The sequence below is a fragment of the Micrasema longulum genome, unplaced genomic scaffold (assembly GCF_059751315.1).
Source record: "Micrasema longulum isolate JH-2025_06_02 unplaced genomic scaffold, ASM5975131v1 h1tg000482l, whole genome shotgun sequence".
Lineage (NCBI taxonomy): Eukaryota > Metazoa > Arthropoda > Insecta > Trichoptera > Brachycentridae > Micrasema > Micrasema longulum.
In genome coordinates, this window is record NW_028277679.1 from 1,127,318 (window position 1) to 1,147,100 (window position 19,783).

At 40.1% G+C, this 19,783-nt stretch overlaps 1 protein-coding gene and 1 long non-coding RNA gene across 11 annotated transcripts in view; one reads left to right on the forward strand and one right to left on the reverse strand.

Annotated features, from left to right (window-relative positions):
• Nucleotides 1-19,783, reverse strand: part of Osbp (oxysterol binding protein) — a 31,033-nt gene that overhangs the window by 8,119 nt on the left and 3,131 nt on the right. The window contains exons 1-6 of one of the 10 annotated variants that reach the window (XM_088227006.1): nt 7,959-8,184; nt 4,283-4,387; nt 2,739-2,857; nt 2,567-2,656; nt 2,421-2,483; nt 1,389-1,952 (exon numbers count right to left, since the gene is read on the reverse strand). In XM_088227006.1, the coding sequence (XP_088083132.1) occupies nt 1,389-1,952; nt 2,421-2,483; nt 2,567-2,656; nt 2,739-2,857; nt 4,283-4,340 (894 nt within the window). In that variant the 5' untranslated portion in view covers nt 4,341-4,387; nt 7,959-8,184. Of the gene's footprint in view, nt 1-1,388; nt 1,953-2,420; nt 2,484-2,566; nt 2,657-2,738; nt 2,858-4,282; nt 4,388-7,057; nt 7,448-7,604; nt 8,185-19,035; nt 19,620-19,783 lie in introns of those variants that run through there. The other 9 variants (XM_088227007.1, XM_088227004.1, XM_088227003.1 and 6 more) reach the window with 9 other exon arrangements.
• Nucleotides 875-15,226, forward strand: LOC148281255 (uncharacterized). Its single transcript, XR_015822395.1, has 2 exons — nt 875-1,305; nt 12,354-15,226. It is a non-coding gene; the product is annotated as an uncharacterized LOC148281255 (long non-coding RNA).

Genomic DNA, 19,783 nt, shown 5'->3' on the forward strand with positions numbered 1-19,783 from the left:
TATTTGATTATATCGATTCCCTAATAACAAACATCAAACATAAAACCCACATTCTGCGCAACTAAAATATAGGTACATAGTTCAAAAATCATAAAGATTAAGTCCCCGAGTGTAATAAATCTGGCAAATACCAATTAAATTGTAATGATTGCGGTTCAATTTACGTAGGAAAAACTAATTAGAGTAAAAAAAGAACACTTAAGGTGTTCAAATAATAAATACATTTTTTAAATCTTTGTAAGTTGGCTTTTTTCCATGTCCTACTTCTGTAACGATTTTTTCAGTTGTTACCGAAGAATTATATGCGAGTAATTTTTAATTTTCCCAATACGGAAATATCACTACTACGAATATCAATATTTTTATTGTATATGAGAAATGGATTTAGGGAAATCTTTAAAAAGTTCAAAATCAATATGGATACTGCGGAGAAATGTTTTCGTACATAACGTTAAAAAAGGAATTATTAAAAAATGTCCCTATAGAAAAATGCGACATGTTTGGCATTGATAATTGTGACGACAAGATTCGTGACGATGTTCTATAAAAAATTTAACGGTTTCAAACTAAGTTCAAAATTAACATCAATCTTAGGGGCGTGGCCAATGCGACGACCGTTTTCGCGGGAATTCAAAATTATAAATATGAAAATATCTTTTACGCTAATAAGTAGTAGTATTTTATTACTTTAAAATTGTATTAATATTTCCCTATTACCTATCACATACTTGACATCTCTTCACTCGTCTTTATCAATGTCTAATCTATTCGTTTTGATTTGATTAATTTTTAAGCAATATTAATGGGGGTTAACATTATGTCCTATTTAGGAGTTGCAAGAAAGACTCTTCAATAAATAATATCATGTTAAATAGCCCGAGGACGTATTCTTTATTCTGGCTCATTGAGGGTTCGCCTCGGTAGCCATTTGGTTCGTTTAACTGTCAGCATTTTTTTACATTTTTTTTTTTTTTGCACCACAACAGGCCAGGAGGCCTAATTACAGTGGTGAATTACATCACAGAGCACCCAGGCTTGAGAAAAATCACATTTTAATTTTTGTGTTCTCACCGGGAATCGAACCCGGAACCTTCCGTGCGTGAGTCAAGCGTCTTGACCACTACACCACGGAGGCCGCCAGGAGGCCGCCGGAGGCGCCGGATTTTGTGGTTAAAGGTAGCGATTACACATTTGTTGCGCAAGTTTGAAGTTCCACCGATGTACATAGGAGAAGTAATTTCTTTTTATGCTATTCGGTAACATTTCTATGCATAATATATTAAACAGAGAAATGTACTTAAAGCTGTACGTCCTCAGAGTTGCATTTTGCTCAGAATGAAACGTACCGCTTTAGGAAGGTACAAAAGGATTTTTAAAAAAGGCCTCACCTTCCTCCACTTGTATCTGTTGCCGGTGGTCGTGAACTCCACGTAGGCCGAGCCGAGGGGGATGATCTGGAGGTACTTGCCGCGGAACTTGGAGGTCATGGTGAATTCCTGCCAGCAGCGCCAGCCGGCGGCGCCCTCGCAGTACTGCGCCACCATGGGCGGATGGTGCGACACCTGCTCCGAGATGGCGCGCCAGCCCAGGTCCTCGGTGCGGTCGCACTCGTACGTCTCGCCCAGCAGAGGGTTGAAGGGCTTGCCGGTGCGGTGCGTCGTGGTGGCGTACGACGAAACGGTGAAGGCCGCCACGTGCGCCAGCTGCTCCGTGGCGTCTGCGCAGCGCGCCGCTGCATCCAGCACGCTCGAGTACTCGAATTCTTCCGTCAGGCGCTGCAGGAACGACAGCGGCTCGCTAAAGTTCACCGGGATCGGGATCTTGGACAGCTCCTTCCCTATGCAGTTCTTCATGATGGACCAGAGGTTCAGGGGATAGTTGGGCTTGTCGGGGATGCGCGTGCGCCGCGCGCGCCCCCGCGGCGCCGCGGCCGGCTGCGTCACGCGAGCGACCTGCAACAGGGGCCGCAAGGTGAGTACTCGATCGCGCTCACGGCGCGCGGCTAGAAAATATGCTTTCAATATTTCAAATCTCCCGACTCCCCGAGTGTAACTTACATGTACCAGAATCCATTACTGTATGATGATTACAGTTTGTTGCAAAAATTTACAAAGTTTTGGCGAGCGAACCGAAGGGGTAGACAAGTTAAGTTGAACGTGGGAAAGGAATAAAAAAAAATGTCGCATTTATTCATCACACCTATTCGCAAATGCTTAAATTCTGCGCACACTGTAAAAGTGTACAATTTTAAGAAAGATTTCCTAGTTGGGATGCTTTTTTTCGCTGACACCTAATAATTTCCAAAAAACATTTTGTTAATACATCATTCCGTGTTTTTTTAAATAAATAAACTCATATTTTACAGCGTATATTATGACTTATACACTATGCACGGCGCGCGCACTCGCGTGTACACCCACCTTGCCGGTGTCAGCCGAGGCCTCCGCTCCTTCGGGTCTGCTTTGCTCCGACACGAACAGCACCTGAAATCCAGCAAGAACAATAAAACACTCGGAGTCGTAACAACATAGAACACAACGGTGATTGCGTGAGAAAGTTTCATTACCTGTTGGGTTTCCGTTACCGCCTCAGTTTCCGAGCCCTCGGAACTCTCATCATTAAAGGAGGGGGAATTCTTGCGGTGGTTGCCTTTGATCTGAAATCAAACGTGTCTGCGGTGAGACATCCCACTCTCTCGGAAGGGAATCGGCAGAGAAAGTATGGAAAAGTCGGCTTACGGGGATCTTGATGATGAAGGAGTTGGGATCGTTGGAAGCGATGTCGGAGCACGATCCGCCGTCTTGCGCGTCGTAAAACTCGTGTTCCTCCTCTTCTTCACTGTCCCGCGAACTGCTTCCTGTAAAGCGCAAACTATTAGGTAGCAGTTTCATCGTGAGGAAAGTATATTCCTCGGAGACGGGTGATACTGCTGTCAATATTCCCGGATAGTGGCGCTAGAGTGGAGATTTTTTTACACAAAATTTACCAATTTCAAAGTGTCTATCATTTTGCTTTTTTGATAAATCGATCTAAAACCATCAAAAACTCTTAAAAGGGCCCAGTTTTATCTGCCGTCTTCGGACGCACGATATTCAAAGAGAATAAATAATTTTGAAAAATGGAAAAGGTACCGAAATAGAACATTTAATTTTGATATTCTTTAAAAATAAAAAAAAATCGGTTCAGTTTCGGAGTGCGAAAAACTGGACAGCGAAACCTTGATTTTAGTTAGGCATAATCAGTTCGACATGCAGTTGTCTTTTTCGCACAATATCGGGGAGGCAACTGCGAGAGAGTGACAGAAGAACTATTACCACCACATTTCTTCTTAATGTTAATATTATTGTAAAGTAACGTATACTCTAATGAAAGAAATATTTGATAAAGCTACATATTTCGGCATAAGTTTTAGATGTGAGAAAATCAGAAAATTGTAATATTATAAATTGGCAATGATTATTCTTCTGCTCAAGGCGGGCCGGGCCCCCTCGTTGTCCACAATAAATGGTGCTGGTAGCATTATTTTGAATTACAGATTATTCTTTTACATTCCGATCGCTTACCCTCCCAACTTTTTGTGTGGATAAGGATTTGAGTATTTTGCGTGATTGTGGTAATTGTGGTAATTGTCAACCGAAGCCCGAAAGGCCAATCGAGTAAGGCCCGGCCGACGGTTACCTCTTAGTTGTTATAAACTATACCTACGCAATGGCCGGTTCGAGTGATCGCTTTACACACCGTTAAACGGATTTATGGATATTTCCATAATACTCCCTTCTCAAAGAGGTTATCCATCAATTATTTACTAAGATTTATTTAATGAAATGTTTCTGCCGTGAACAGTTTAGTGTTAGGTACTTGAAATGGAATTTTCTTAAACATGATAAATTTCTTGAGAACGCACCAAAAAATACTTAAAAGTTAAACAAATTTCAAAAGCACATTCTACATTACCTTAATTATTTGTTAATCTATATTGCACGTAAAGCGAAATTATCGTTTGACATTTGAAAATTATAATGTTCGTCGATGAAATTTGGTTTCCACCCTCGGAATGGAAAGTTTATCGTTTGTAATGTTTAATTTTTGGAATATCGCATTCCGTTAAATAAATCGGCTGCATTTCAGCGCGGAGAACTAATGACGTCGTACGTATAAAATTTCAGGGAGGGATTTTAAAAGTTGAAATTGCAGCACCTTCTAAAATAACAGGAAAAAACCTTTCGGCTCGTTTTAAATAGTAGAATTTCTCAACATCCCGATTGTGATCGTTTTTACGTACCATTGCAGGAGGAATTCTGCGTGGAAAGTGGATTTCTTCTATCACTATCGGAGGGCATCTTGCCTTCCACCTTCCGCCCTATCGGTGCCCTCTGGTCCCGTTTGGCTAATTAGTGGACATACAAACTCAAATAGATTTTTAGCTTTGATTTATTTTTGTATTGGAAAATAATTGCGGGGTTACAATGCGAAATGCGGTATTTCTAAAATTAGCAATTTTGAGTTTAAAATTCAGATAGGTCAGTTTAAAGCCGAGGATTATACTAGTATTATTAGTTTTACAAAAAAAAATATTAATTGACTCTTTTTTTCCAAGTAAAAGCAACCTTTTAAAGCAAAACGTACTATTTCCAGCAGAAATATAAATACCTTTTTTGCAAAAGGTAATTTAACGTTATGGCGAAGTGAGCGATTTCCAAAAGTAATTTGAGACTGAGGATATTTTTATTTTGCAAAACACACTATTTGTCTATGATTGACAAAACCTCAAAAAATTCAACAGGTGTATGCACTCGGAGTAACAACGCGCTGTCCGTTTATAGAGATACTATTTTGATCTAGCGCATAAAACAAAAGCATTACAAATTTTTGTTTGGTTTTCGGTACATCAACAGACGCTGACTTGCTCATGGAAATGTGTGGAAATTTCCCTATTATAATAATAAAAGAAGAATTATAGATACATCTAATGGAATTATTTATTATTTGGCTGTGTAAATCTTTAAAAAACTTACGTACATTTATAATGCTATACCCCCTCATGAAATGTCCAATTTCAAGGATTTAAAAATAATTTACTGTATTTTACTTCATTATTTAAATTCTAGTGTATTGCTCGTTATAGTTATTTTAGATTTTTGGAGGCAATGTTATATAAGGGCAAAAGATATCTCTTTTTCGTGGTTCATAAAAATTAATTAAAAAATTATTGCATGGAATAAATGTTAACCGGCAGTTGTTGGCAATTAAAGTAATCAACGGCTGAACAAAATGGAACTGTTTGAGTAAATTCTAAAAAATTTTAAAAATACATCTCAGGTCAAAATTGTCAAAAATAAAATTATTCAAATTTTCATATTTTTCATTTTAAAATGTCCAGCTCTTAAGACGATACGCTCACATATCTAGCTGAAAAAACTGAACTTTTTGACTTAATTCCTTTTTTTAAAACGTTTAATAGATGTTCGCCAGTATAAAATATATTACTCGCATAATTATTCCATATTTTTGTTAAAAAATCAATTTCAGTTTGTAATATAATATAGAATGTCCGCTGGATAGCCAAATTTGCACCAGTGTGCGGGCGACAACGGGACATCTGGAAGAGTCATGGCGGATTGTGAACAGCTGTTCTATCTGTCAAACTGACACTTAACAGCTTACGGTAAAAATAAATATTTTGTCTTTTTTCTACCTTACACACTGTTACATGTTAAATGCCAAAAATATGCGCATTTAAAATTATTCCCAAGATTCGGTAATATGGGGAGCAGGATATCAAAATGACATAAACAGACTACAAAGACAACAAAATAAAATATTAAAGTTAGTATATGACCTCCCCTATCTCACTGCAACTAGAGAACTTTTTAAACAAACTAAGCAATTAAATATAACTGAACTCTTTCAACTAGAATCATTAAAATTTATCCATAAATTAGCCACTAATGTCATTGTAGACAAAGAACTAAAACATGTAAAAAATTGTAGTCAACATGGACATAATACGAGAATATCAGACAAATACCATATACAACTTTCTAAAACAAGACAAGGACAATCAAGACTAATGAACCAGGGACTGAAATTAAACAATAAACTACCAGACAAAACTAAACAAAAGACTAAGACAAACTTTTCAAAATATGTAAAAAAGATTATTTTGAACAACAGAGTATGAATGAAAAATGTATATATTATTTTATGTAAAATGAATGTAATAATCCGTAAGGGTTTATAAAAAAAATTTCAAATAAAAATAAAAAAAATATTACTGAAGTTTATCAACTCTATCCCTATACTACGGATACTATTTAGGGCGCTCTGTCCGAACCCTCGGGTGGTATTCCAAACGCTCTCGCGGCCGTATTATCTCGTGTATTTACATACAAAATACACGAGAAAACCTGTGTTCTCGTGCCGAGAGAGCGGTTCAAAATAGCACCGTTGAACTAGCGTAAAGCGGAATACACGCGGCTTTCGTTCACACCCGCCCCCGCTGTCGTCGCCGCTACCGCCGCACGCCGCTGCCGCCGCACGCCGCTGCCGCCGCACGCCGCTGCCGCCGCACGCCGCCCCACCGCCAGAAGATGGAGGCGGGAAATCGCGCGTTTCGGGCACTTACGGGACTTTATTTTCTCACCAATAGTCGAACGACTCGGCATATCCGCGCGCTCACCGCGGCTGCGAGTCTCTAAACACAACAGGGGTGGTATTCCAAACGCTCTCGCGGCCGTATTATCTCGTGTATTTACATATATAAACCGGTTTTCTCGTGTCGCGAGAGCGGTTCAGAATTAATAGCACCCCAGGTATATTATATTCTTTCGAAGTTCAAATCGCGCGGTCCAAAACGCGCGTATTCCGCCGTGTCGAACTAGCCCACTCTACCATCGGCACGGGCACCTGGCACGGGCACCTGGCACGGGCACGGGCACGGGCACGACTCGCCGGCCGCCGGGGAACCCCGGAGGATGCGCGCCTAAATTGTCGCGTCGTGGCACTTTTATCCCAAAGTGACGGCTGTTCGACAGAAACAGCCATAAAATGAACAAACCTGAGTAGGCTCTGCTAATTTTCCGTTTCTTTCACCTTGCACCTATTCAACTTGACTAGCTTCGTGAGAAAAATAACCTCCCAATCGCAGAGTCGATGGCTAAAAATTAAGCGGTTTGGATTCTCTCCAATCAGTCGCCGTTGAAGATATTAATTGTGTTTACTATAAAAGCTAAAATACTAACTGGCAACAACAAGTGGTGCAACATAAATCTACGGGAGCCGGGAGCCGCGTCACGCGTCAAGCCGTCAAGCCGTCAAGCCGTCACGCGGTCGTCACTTGTCACCCGCTGCCCGCCCGTACATAACACACTACCGCCGTATAGAACCGTACGATGATCGTGCAACAAGCGACAACTGCGACCGCTCGCGCCGCCCGACTGCAACTGACACTGACGACTGACGACACGCGCTCAGCTGGTATTCGCTGTGACGTCGCTCATTGCCAAGAAAACTATTTACATTCCACCTTCCTCGGGCAGTGATAGTAAGGTAAGCGGTGAAGTTGGGTATTTTAAGAATGCAAAAATCAAACACTAGATCATTACATCGCATCCAGTTATCGCGCGTCAGGATCACCGGGTCCCATATTTCACCGAAGTGGCGGGCGAAGAGTCGAGAGGGTCTATATAATGACGATTACATTCGGAATTCCCGCGGCCGCTTGTGATCTATTCGCGGTAGTAAACATCCGAGGACCCGAGTAAACAAAATGGTCGGAGGGCGTCGGATCATATTCCGTTCGGTCGATTCCAGCGCTCCGGGAAACTCGGCTGCGGGTCTCGTGCGGATAGCGGGAGGCGCGCGTAACGGGATGCGGAATCATCGGCCGTACTTTCTACCCGTTAATTAATAATATGATCACTCGAACCTTCACCAGCTGCGGATGCTAAAATACCTACTCCGGGCGTGGGACGAGTCACGAGTCACGACACGGCGGACATCGCGCTTCCTTCCTTCCGTCCTTCCCGACTGCGGTCACTCGCCACTCGCCACTCGCGCCGACACTAGACAAACGTCGAGTTGATGCGTGCGTTCCGAGTTCCGGAAGCGCACGGGCGATGCCGAAAGCCCGACACCCGACGCCGACGTCTCGCAGTCTCGTCTGACTCGACTCCCGGCTCCCGACTCCCGACATTCGACGGGCGCGCGTTCCGCGTTAGTTAGTGTTTTTAGCGAACATTTCACGAGATGTCGCCGACAAAATCTTCCTTTTTATCGACTCTCTCGTCGCGATTGTAAATATGTCACCGGAATTATTTTCCGGTCGATTGTGAACATAATATCTAATCACGCATATTCATCGAGTACGTGTATAATTTACATTATAAACTAATATATCGCAATAATAATTATTATTATAATGAAGTACATACATTATTTCACAATACGATAATAGAATGGTTACAACCAGCATAATATAATATTATATTTACATAAATAACTCAACATGTTATAGAATAATACGACAAAATCCGTTGCCCGTATCTGACATAAAAATAAACTACAATAGAACTCCGTTTATCCGAACTCGAGTTATCCGACTTGCCAAATATCCGGATCGTTATCGGGAAATAAAAAATACAGGAGATGTTAAATAAACAATGAAAAGGGACTCGCTGCTCGTAAACGATTTTCTCAGTCAAAGCAATTTACTTTGCCGGACACGTTTAAGTATATTTTTAGTGTGATTCCAATTCGCTGTATTGTTTTAAAAGCAATAAATAGGTAATATTAGAGTAAATTTTGCATTTTCTTTCAAAACATTGCCTTAATTTGATGGTTGATCGAATTATCCGGATAATTGGAGTTTAACTGTATTTTTTAAAAGGGGATAAGCCACTTAGCCTCTATTTTATATATAAGTAAAAGTGTGGCATTCTCAGTAAGGACTCCGCCCATACTTCGCCACGGTTTGTTTCGTTTGGTATTAGAAAAATGAAGTGTCGATTTTGTAGGTGAGATTATTAGACGCGATATTTTCTCGTATTTTTCTCCAACGTGCAACGAGGGCGAGGAACTACGTCATAAATGTCTTTTTTGAAAAATCGTCATTTTTGTGCGTAATTATTTCTTCGAATGCTCCGATCACTTCCTGACTTCCATTTCTGCTGGTTTCTATAAATTGTTTTTCTTAAAAAACCTAAAACAGCCGAAAAGATGAAAATCTGCCAGTGATAGATAATATTTGACAAATAAGATGGAAGTGATAAAATTGCATAATTAATTAATCGAGCGAAACGCGAATCTGCGAAAGTACTCACTTACATACCCGAAAACCGTTTTAAATATCGTGGATCTTCCTACCGATTTTACAAAAAACTACGGTTCTTTTGCCAATAAACAAGTTGTTCTTCAAAAACTTCATATCGCGATTATAATAATCGAGGGCCTCTGTTGGATATAGGATATGGGTAGTCATTTTTTACTCGAGACCATATTGCAAATACGAATGGTGCGGATCTGATGGCAACCGATTCTTTCAACTTCGACAGACCATCACGCCGCTGCGCGAGCGGAGGGGGCAATACATCTTCTCATTCACGCAAACCGATTACCTACTACTACGACTCGCCGCGACTTTCTCGGTCTTCTTCGTTTTCTGCATGATGGATATCCACATTCGCGTCGTAAAACATGTCCAAACCGACGCAGAACTCATTTCTTGGTTGCGCGGATCTCGACTGTCGACACCCGCATATATCCACCCGAGAGATTGCATTCAGACAGACAGACCGAAGTCGGCACTCGGCCTCCTTTCGACGCCTTTCCCAGTGTTTCCGTCGCTCGCTGCTTACTTACTTACACACACACGCACGCACACGCACAAACACACACACACGCGCACACACGCACACGCGCACGCGCGCGCACGCACGCACGCACGCACGCACGCACGCACGCACGCACGCACGCACGCACGCACGCACGCACGCACGCACGCACGCACGCACGCACGCACACACACACACACACACGTCATACCATGGGCTCATTCACGGATACTACACGATGCGTATGTGTAAGTATAGCGCACGCGCCAGCTCTTAAAAATCCACCGGTACTTAGTTACCGAGATTGCGGGTCCCCAAAAGACAGTTGACAGTTAAATGATCCATTTTTTCAGTTATTTCATACAGTCATCGATATCCTGAACGCTGAACAGTCGTGTTGACATTACCAATCACCATCTTTTAGGAATGTTTAACTTCATTCTGATTTTATTTACCGACGGATCTTTTTCGAACAATTTTCAAATGTCAAATAATGTCGCATTCGGGCGACTACGATTGGTAAACTAGTTGTTATATTTTCCTCATAATTTGTTCACCGGGAAATGGATAGATTACGAAGTTATAAAACGCGAGATTGAAATGTGTTCAATTTTAAATGACATATTATTACGTCTTTTTATTGTTTTTTTTTCATACATTTTAGAGAAGTTTATAGAATCGAACATTCGCCTTGTTTACGCTAAAATTATAATATCCAGAGCTGGCAAGGGAAGCTTTGACATCATCAGTGCCTATGTGGCAAATGGCACTATTTATAATGGTGGATATAAAACCAAAAAGATAAACAAACGACTCCAATAAGAAAATAATTTCGTTATTTGTGTCTCAAAAATGGAATAAAAAATCGACAAATTGTGAATAGTTCAAAAGGGCGTAGCCTCCCTCACTGAAATGATAGTATTTTTAGTGCAGTGTACTCGTATGACCTAAAACCCTCGCTTTTTATCGCCTCGCTCGCAACTCGCAACTTGCAACTTGCAACCGCGACTTGTAGTCGCGCGTTCGTTGTGTCGTATCGGTAGTCGAATTAATTTGTCAAGTTTTTGTATCTCAGATATTTTGCAACACGTAAAAATAAATTAATCGCATTTACATTATTATTCAACAGTCCCAATACAAATGTTGAGATAAGTAAGTATTGTATATTTCTGTCTAAAACCGGTTATTTCCTTTACAGCTGTTGTCGCTACAGAGCTACAGAGCTACGGAGGTACGGAGAAGCGAGGCCCGAGGTCAGCTAAATATACACCCAATTTACTCGTGATCCGTCTAGTGACATTAAGATTAGATATATATTATATTTATGGAAGTACCTACATATGTTTATCAATTATCACTATAAATAATAATTAGATTACTCCCTCGTTATGATCGCTTCGGAGCAATACAAGATGGATGGATTATAGTTCGGTTATGTTTGTTTCTTCTCATTCCTCATTCCGTTCTCCGGAGGGTTCTTCCGGCTGTCCTTCCACCTTTCTCCTTCCGCGGGAGGTCTTCCGCGAGGATGAGCACCCGGCGCGATACGAGGGAAGTCAATCTCGACGGCCGAGTGACCACGCCGCGCCGCCAGAGTCGATGTCGGGTTGATTCGGGCCCGTCTCCCAGCATTTTCCACAACTTTTTATCGAGACTTCTAGAGATAATTTTGCTTATTTATTCACGTATTTATTCATCCGTATGGACAAGTGGAAATGCGAATCGTCACTCGTAATTCACGTTGAGCCAAAATCACCGACCGATTATTTGTCCAAAAACATTTTCCGTTAGGGTAATAAATGGGGTAACGGCAGCTATTTACTGCGTACGGCGGTTTCTTATTCATTCTTATTCATACATGCATTGTTACAAAAATGGCACAAAAAACCTCTGGCAAATTCTGCTTGTACTGGGAGTAGGCTCAGTATATGAAGGGTCGGCAAGCCAGAAATATTAGTATGCCTAATGTTGCAATCGGTTCCTATATGGGCAAATGCCTGTTCTAAGTTGTTCCTGTTCTAAGTTATACTTGCGGATGAAACCGTAAACATTATGTTTTCCACGCGATCTCCCCGTTTTAACCTATGTGAATAAAGACATTCCACTCGATTGTCGTTTGCAGACTTCGTCAGTTGCCACGAAGTTCTTTCTTCAAATTTGGCGAGATGCGGTGATCGCCGGGTGCCAAATCTGGACTGCATCGCCTGCCTATATATTTATGTAATGGGTGAATGAACAAGTTTTTCCGCCACGGAATGCGGCATTGACTGCAACTCAGACTTTGAACCGCGCGAGTATATCTCGCACCGATATAAATATATGCATACACATTATGAAAATAAAACTTTGTTATTAGTGTTACGCAATTTTTATTATTTTACAAGAACACTACTACAGTTTCGGGAGAGCACTCCTCCCGTCGACGGGTGATATAAAACTAATATAGTAAACATAGAATATTGTTCACAATGTCATAGAATTTAAACAAAAAATAAACAAATTAATCAGTGAAACTTAGAGCAGTAACACTAATAACAAAGTTTTATTTTCATAATAATTTAAATGAAGTGATTCAATTAAAAATAATATGCATACACTATTATGGATGCGGCGCCGAGCACCCGTCCCGTGTGCCGTGTCCCATCCGAGCCGAGTTCCGGAACCCGACTTGCAGTCGGTAAACACGAAGAGGCGTAAAAAGGCTAGACAAACAGCTTTGAATTCGCAGTAAACTGGCATAGACAGTCCCTTTTCGGAACATAATTTGAAAATATGTTCTATGAATCATCATTATTCTGCCAATTTTCCTAGCTTTATTTTGTTTTCATTCGACTGATGCATGATATAAGCTCGTTGAGTATTATTATTAAATACTTGTTATTGTCTACCTCAATATGAATCAAGAAATTTCCTTCCTAAACATTGCTACGAGGGAGATTCAAAAGTAATGTACCTAGGTGTGAAGAAACCGACTGACGGTTTTTTTTAATTGTTTTTCGATGTAATCTCCTTCTAGAGCAATACATTTACTCCACTTCGCAGGGAAACTGCGCCCTTGACTTCAATCCTCGAATCTTCGAATAATCCCCCGAAAATCTCCGTCCCCTCGGGTCTTTTTCCAAGTGTCGAAAGAGATAAAACTCACAGGGGGCCAGATCTGGACTGTACAGGGGGTGATTCAATTATATAAACCCCGATTCAGTCACAGCAGCCCGAGCAATGCGGGACTTGTGTACGGGGGCATTGTCACGAAGAAGGAGCACCCCGCGACTTGACTTCCCCCGTCGCTTCTCCAGTATTGCCGTCTCAGTTTTTTCAAAACACCAGCGTAGTAGGCCCCCGTGATTGTTTTCTCGTGGGGAAGGTAATCAATCAATAGCAAAACCTTCATTATCCCAGAATATGGTCGCCATAATCTTCCCAGCGGACGGTTGAGTCTGAAATTTCTCGGGCGGCGGAGAACCCTTATATTTCCACTGCATCGACTCTTGTTTTGTTTCCGGATCCCGATGGTGAATTTAGGCTACATCACCCGTCACTATTTGAGACAAAAAAGCTTCGCCGCCTTCCTCAAATAGGTCGAAATTTTCTTTTGAAAACTGAACCCGTCGTTCCTTCTGGAAAGGCGTCAGCATTCTTGGAACCCACCTCGCGCTGACCTCAGTCATCCTTTAATGCTCATGCAAGATTCTTAAAACTGATGATTCTGAAACCCCACATTCATGAGCTAATTGAGAAACTTTCGAGCGTCGGTCTTGCAGCACAATTTTTTCTATTTTTGCCACTATTTCGGGCGATGTTGCTTCAACCGGCATTCCACTGCGCGGGTCATCTTAAATGGACTCACGACCCCACTTAAACTGCTTAGCCAAATATTTTCATAATAAGAAGGTGAAGAGTCACCGTATGCTGCAATCGTACGTTCATTTATTTGCTTTGGTCCATTACCTTCCTTTACTAAAAATTCGATGACGGCACGATGCTTTAAACTTGTTTTATCCATTTTTACCGCACATTGATGCATTCAGCGACCAATTATTCCAAGAGCTTACGCCCGACTGAACTAAACTGAAGTGGCCTGACACGACAAGACATGTCGCAGCTTGCAACAACCTGCTCAACCCCGCACTGCGTATCTATCATAGCTAGGTATATTACTTTTGAAGGTCCTCTCGTATTACCCTTTGATTCGGGGTCATTGAAATAACCCCAAACTGAATTTCCACCGATTATTTTGTTGATTTTATAAGTTAGATTCGCGTCACATATCCCCAAAAACTCTGCTTTCGAAAAGGCGAGAGCATTCGTGGCCCTCAGTTTTCGCTAGCTTTTCCCATACCCATTCGGGTTCATTATCCCACTTCAGTTTTTGCTAGCTTTTCCCATAACCATTCGGTCGTGCGAAATTTAATAAATTTAAAACTGTTTTTACAATTTTCTCGCTACTGGAAACGCGAAAGGACGAAAGTCGTCGGAAAAAATGCGAATGATCGGTTGACACGAGGAATCAGAATTTTAAAAAAAAATCAAAACCTCATTTATAAATCTTAATATAGGAAATTATAGTATGATTTATACAAAGTGAATTCATCGATGTTCCAAAATGCTCAATGAGTTTTTCTGAGTTTTTATGGCGTGTGTCGTTCGTACAATTTTCCGAGGTTTCGGATCGCACTATAGCGTCCATCAGGGTTGATGTTAATTTGCGTAGATATATGACGATAATACTTACTGACTACTTACTGACGATAATACTTACTGACGATAATAATTTACTTAAGATTTGTACCGTGTCGCTGTTGTATGCAGCTTGTTAATATAAAACGTATATAGACGGTGAAACGACACCATACCTCGACGATATTCCGATTATCCAAAGAGATATTAAAATAAAGCATCTATATTGATAAAAACTAAAAAAAAAACTACATTCAATTTTAATTAGTATGAATGTAATATTGTTTTAGGTTTTTTTATATGTATCCTATGTTTTTTCTCATGTACTCGTATATATAAAATAAAATTGTTAATAATAAATTCGATTCCCCGGAACTCATTAATCTACTTGCTTACCGTGTCCCCTCCAGGCCAACTAGACTCTCTGATATTTTCTATATTCGTAAATTTAAAACTAATCATCGGAAACATTCTACAATCCCTCGTATATGTGAAACATTTAACAAAAAAATTAATAGTCTTGATATATTTAACACTCCATACAATATGTACAGAAGAGAATTAATAGGCTTGATTCATGCTCTTCATTCATAATTCGTTTAATCAATAAATCAAATGCAATTTTCCACTCTCACTTTCCTTCAATCATCCTTTACCACTCCTTATTAATTTCCTTCTTTTCCTTTCCACTATCTCCTTGTTTTGTCCATATTTATCTTATTTTAATATATGGTATATTTATTATTTATATAGTTTAAACTTCAAGCCGTCGTCGCTTTATTACAGTATTATTTAGTGAATACATATAATTGGATGGCAGGCCCTACTATGTATACATTTTATATATATTTTTTTTTTAATATTCATTTAACCTGTACATCTGTTTGTATTCGAAATAAATAAAATAAAAAAAATAAAAAAATAAAGTATACATATATATATTTTTTTTTTGCACCACAACAGGCCAGGAGGCCTAATTACAGTGGTGAATTACATCACAGAGCACCCAGGCTTGAGAAAAATCACATTTTAATTTTTGTGTTCTCACCGGGAATCGAACCCGGAACCTTCCGTGCGTGAGTCAAGCGTCTTGACCACTACACCACGGAGGCCGCGAATATAAACTATTCTAAATAAACAACTACAACAGTGTAAGTCACTCTCCAAGCACAAAAGTTAGTCTCTTTTTTTGGAGAGTTACAGTGATAACTAGGTGCGAAGGTTTTGATACAGTGATAACATTTACTAGATGTATAAAAGTGATCTGTATAGAATAAAAAAAAAAACACACAAAATACACCACTGTCGGTAAAAAGCGCAGAGTTTGACATTTGCAAAAATAATTCTTTATTAGAAAAAATATTATTTCATGTTTTGGAATTCAACCACAAACAAGTACCAAGGCACCTACCAAGTACCTACCTATGTAATTAAATCCAATATTTGAATATTAAAAATGTTTAAGTTTGGAATTCAATCATAAACAAGTACTTAGGTACCTACATATCAATGAAAAGTATTTTTCCTTTTATCCGGAAAGTTTTTGCACGCTTTCACGATACAGTCATTTTTATTTTATTATTATTTATTTATTTACTGACGGACTTATACAGTCCATTCGAAAAAGGGTAAACACATTTTCTTATACTAAATACAGGTACAAATGAAATAAAATACAACGAATTAAAATTAAAGCTAGGACACAAAAAAAATCATTACTATCTCAAGACAAGATCTGGTCTATGTTAGTTCTTTTTTTTTCTTTTGGTTTCGAATTAAATATCAAGGTCACGTCGAAACACGGCTGATGATTAAAGAATTACTAAATTCGCGTTGATCATGGGTTGAATGCCATAATTTTAGAGGGCTCAGGGTAAATCGCGCTATGAATTTTCTTAATTAACACATATTCCTGTATTTTCTCCATGGATTATGGTACTAGAGTAGTGATTTTTGCATAATTTTGATTTGAGCGCGACGAGGCCTCATAGCCAATCGCATGAGATAAAACGAAAAACTAACCCTTATTACGAATATATGATAAAATATACGTTTTTTTCTTTTATCCGAACAGTTATTGCACACTTTTACGACACAATCAGGCATTTTTCTTTTCATTTATTTTGGTTTTTAATTAAATGTCAAGGTCACGTCAAAACCTGGCTGTCGGCTTAAGAATGAACAAATACGCGTCGGTCATGAGTTAAGTCTCATTATTTTTAGAATGCTTAGGGTAAAAAGTGGTCTTACTTTTATTCATCAACACGTATTCCCGTATTTTCTGCATGGATTATGGCACTAGAGTAGTGATTTTTGCACGATTTTAATTTGAGTACGATAAGGCCTCTTAACCAATAAAATAAACGAAAAACTATTGCTGAACCAGCAGGCAAGCCAATGTTCGGGAATATGAATAGTTTTTAGTTTTGGAATTCAATCATAAACAAGTATCGGGGTACCTTACTTTTCAATGAAAAGTCTTTTTCCTTTTATACGGACAGTTTTTGCACGCTTTCACGACACAATCAGGCATTTTTTTAATTTGTTTACTTTGGCATCGAATTAAATGTCAAGATTACGTCAAAACACGGCTGGCGATAAAACAATGACTAAATTCGCTTTTGGCAAGAGTTATAACATAATTTTAGAAGGCTCAAGGTAAAACGCGGTTTGACTTTTCTTCATTAACACGTAATATATTGTAAAATCTGGCCGGCGGTTAAAGAATAGCGTTGAGCATGAGTTGAGTGTCCTAATTTTAGAAGCTCAGATATATCGTGGTCAGACTGTTTTTCATTAGCACGTATTACCATATTTTCTCCCTGGATTATGGCACTCTAGAGCAGTGATTTTCGCACTATTTTGATTTGAGCACAACGAGGTCTCTTAGCCAATCACACGAGAAGATAGAACGAAAAACTTACCCATATTAGGAATTTATGAATACCTAGCTCAAAAAGGAATAATAAATAACGTGTCATTTTTTTACGAAATAACGTTTGCTGAACCAGCTTATAGCAGGCAGGTCAACGTTCGGGAATAAAAATGATTTTTAGTTTTGGAATTCGACCATAAACAAGTACCTAAGTGCCTACTTAAATTCAATATTTAAATATTAATAGCTTTTATTTTTGGAATTCAATCATAAACAAGTACCTTAGTACCGTTTTTTCAATGAAAAGTCTTTTTCCTTTAGTTCGAATAGTTTTTGCACGCTTTCACGATACAATCAAGCATTTTTCTTTTCATTTTAAGACAAATATTAAATTAAATTTTAACTGCAATATACAAACAAGAAATACAAGAGCATCAAATAATTTAACTTGCGAACAACCTAGAACTAACAGAAAAAAAAACAGTTTTGTATATACAGCAATAAAGTTCTACAATTCACTTTCTAAGGACCTAAAAAATAAACTTATTCGTACTTAAAAAAACACCCGAAAAAAACATTTCTTACAGCCCGTGTTAGTGATATGTAATGTTAAATTATCGACTTTTTATAAAAAAACTACTGTATCATAATAAATTATATACCCTCAGATTAGCACTTTTGCTGATTAGGAATATTTCGTACAAAAAAATATGTGATGTAATGAAAAATGTTAAGTTAAAACGATGTGTTTTGTCATTTTCGTAATTTATTTTGCTTTTGAATAAAATGTCAAGCTCACATCCAAACACGGCTGGCAATTAAAGAATGACTAAATTCGCGTTGGGCATGAGTTGAGTGTCATAATTTTAGAAGGCTCAGGGTAAAACGCTGTCAGACTTTTCTTTATCAACACTCATTCACGTATTTTCTCTATAGATTGTGGCACGAGAGTAGTGGTTTTTCCACGATTTTGATCTGAGCACGATGAGGCCTCTTAGCCAATCTCAATAAAACAAACCCTAATTACGAATATATAAATAGCTTTAAAAAGTCCATAATAAATGACGCGTGTAATTAATTACGAAAAAAATAAATACAAAGAAATAATGCATCTAAAACCTTTACGGTGGGTCAACGGACCAATCGTCAGAACTGACTGAGAAGACGCGGAAGAGAACTTGAAACGTCACACGGGAAGTAATTTCAGAAATGCAAAACTTTAAAAAATCATAGCGCTGATAATACGATACATATTTTTCTATTTTTTAAATTTTGGCTTAGTTTAATAAAATATTTTTTAAAAACCGCTGAACTTCCTCATTATTATTAGTCTCATAATAAACGTTGGAAAGCTCGCGAGAGACAATATTTTTTGTTTCATTTTAGACCGGACTCACCGGACTCACCATCCTTAGAACTTTACGACTTTTATTTTACTAAACCTTTAGCCATACGGCGTCAAATTCCGGAGAAGGTCACCATTTATCGTGTACGACAGGAGCGACAGGGCCAGGCCAGCATTGATTACCACATAAGGAGAGAATGATGATAATTAAAGTAATTGCTGGTGTCCGCTAGTCTGCTACGTATAAACTGGACATAATATTACTATACCGAAATCTATCGGACGCAACATATCGGTTCTATACTGACCTGGCGGGCGACCGCTGACGCTCTTCTCCAGGCTGTCGTGCTGGCGAGCCAGCTGCTCCACCACCTCCTGCAGGCGCTGCTTCTGCTCGCGCTCGTGCTGCAGCAGGCGGCCCCAGCGCCCGGCCTGCGCGCGCGCCACGCCCAGGTACTCCTGGCACGCGTTCATCATGACGTTGGTGGCGATGCGGAACAGCGTGGCGCGCTCCGCCACCTGCTCGTCCTGGCGGCCCAGCTCGGCCAGCGCGCGCTGCAGCGCCGCGCCGTGCTTGCCGATGAGCTCGGCGCACGTGCGCAGCGTGTCGAGGCGCGCCGCCAGCTCGCGCGTGGACGCCGCCAGCGCCTCCTCGGCGGGCGCGGGCGCCGCGTCCTCCTCGTCCTCGCTCTCCGCCGCGCGAATGGCCTTGGCCTTGGCCAGCTCCAGCGCCGTGACCCAGCTCTGGCGCTCCACCTCGCTGGCCGCCTTGATGTGGAAGGTCTGCGTGCCCCCGTTGGAGATGACGAAGGTGCACGAGTCCACGGTGTGGATGAGCGCGCCGCCCAGCGTGATGGTCCCGCGGCACGTGTGCGCCATCTCCGCTTGGTTCCTGCGCAACATGACCACATGTACTATACCGGAACGCGACCCGACTCGGCCGATAATATTAGACTTTAAGTAATGTTATATGCGGGTTTCTTAATAAATCGATAAATATTCTTAAAATGCCCAGGAAAAGTAGCAACGTATAAAATGAAATACTTTGGAATCCGG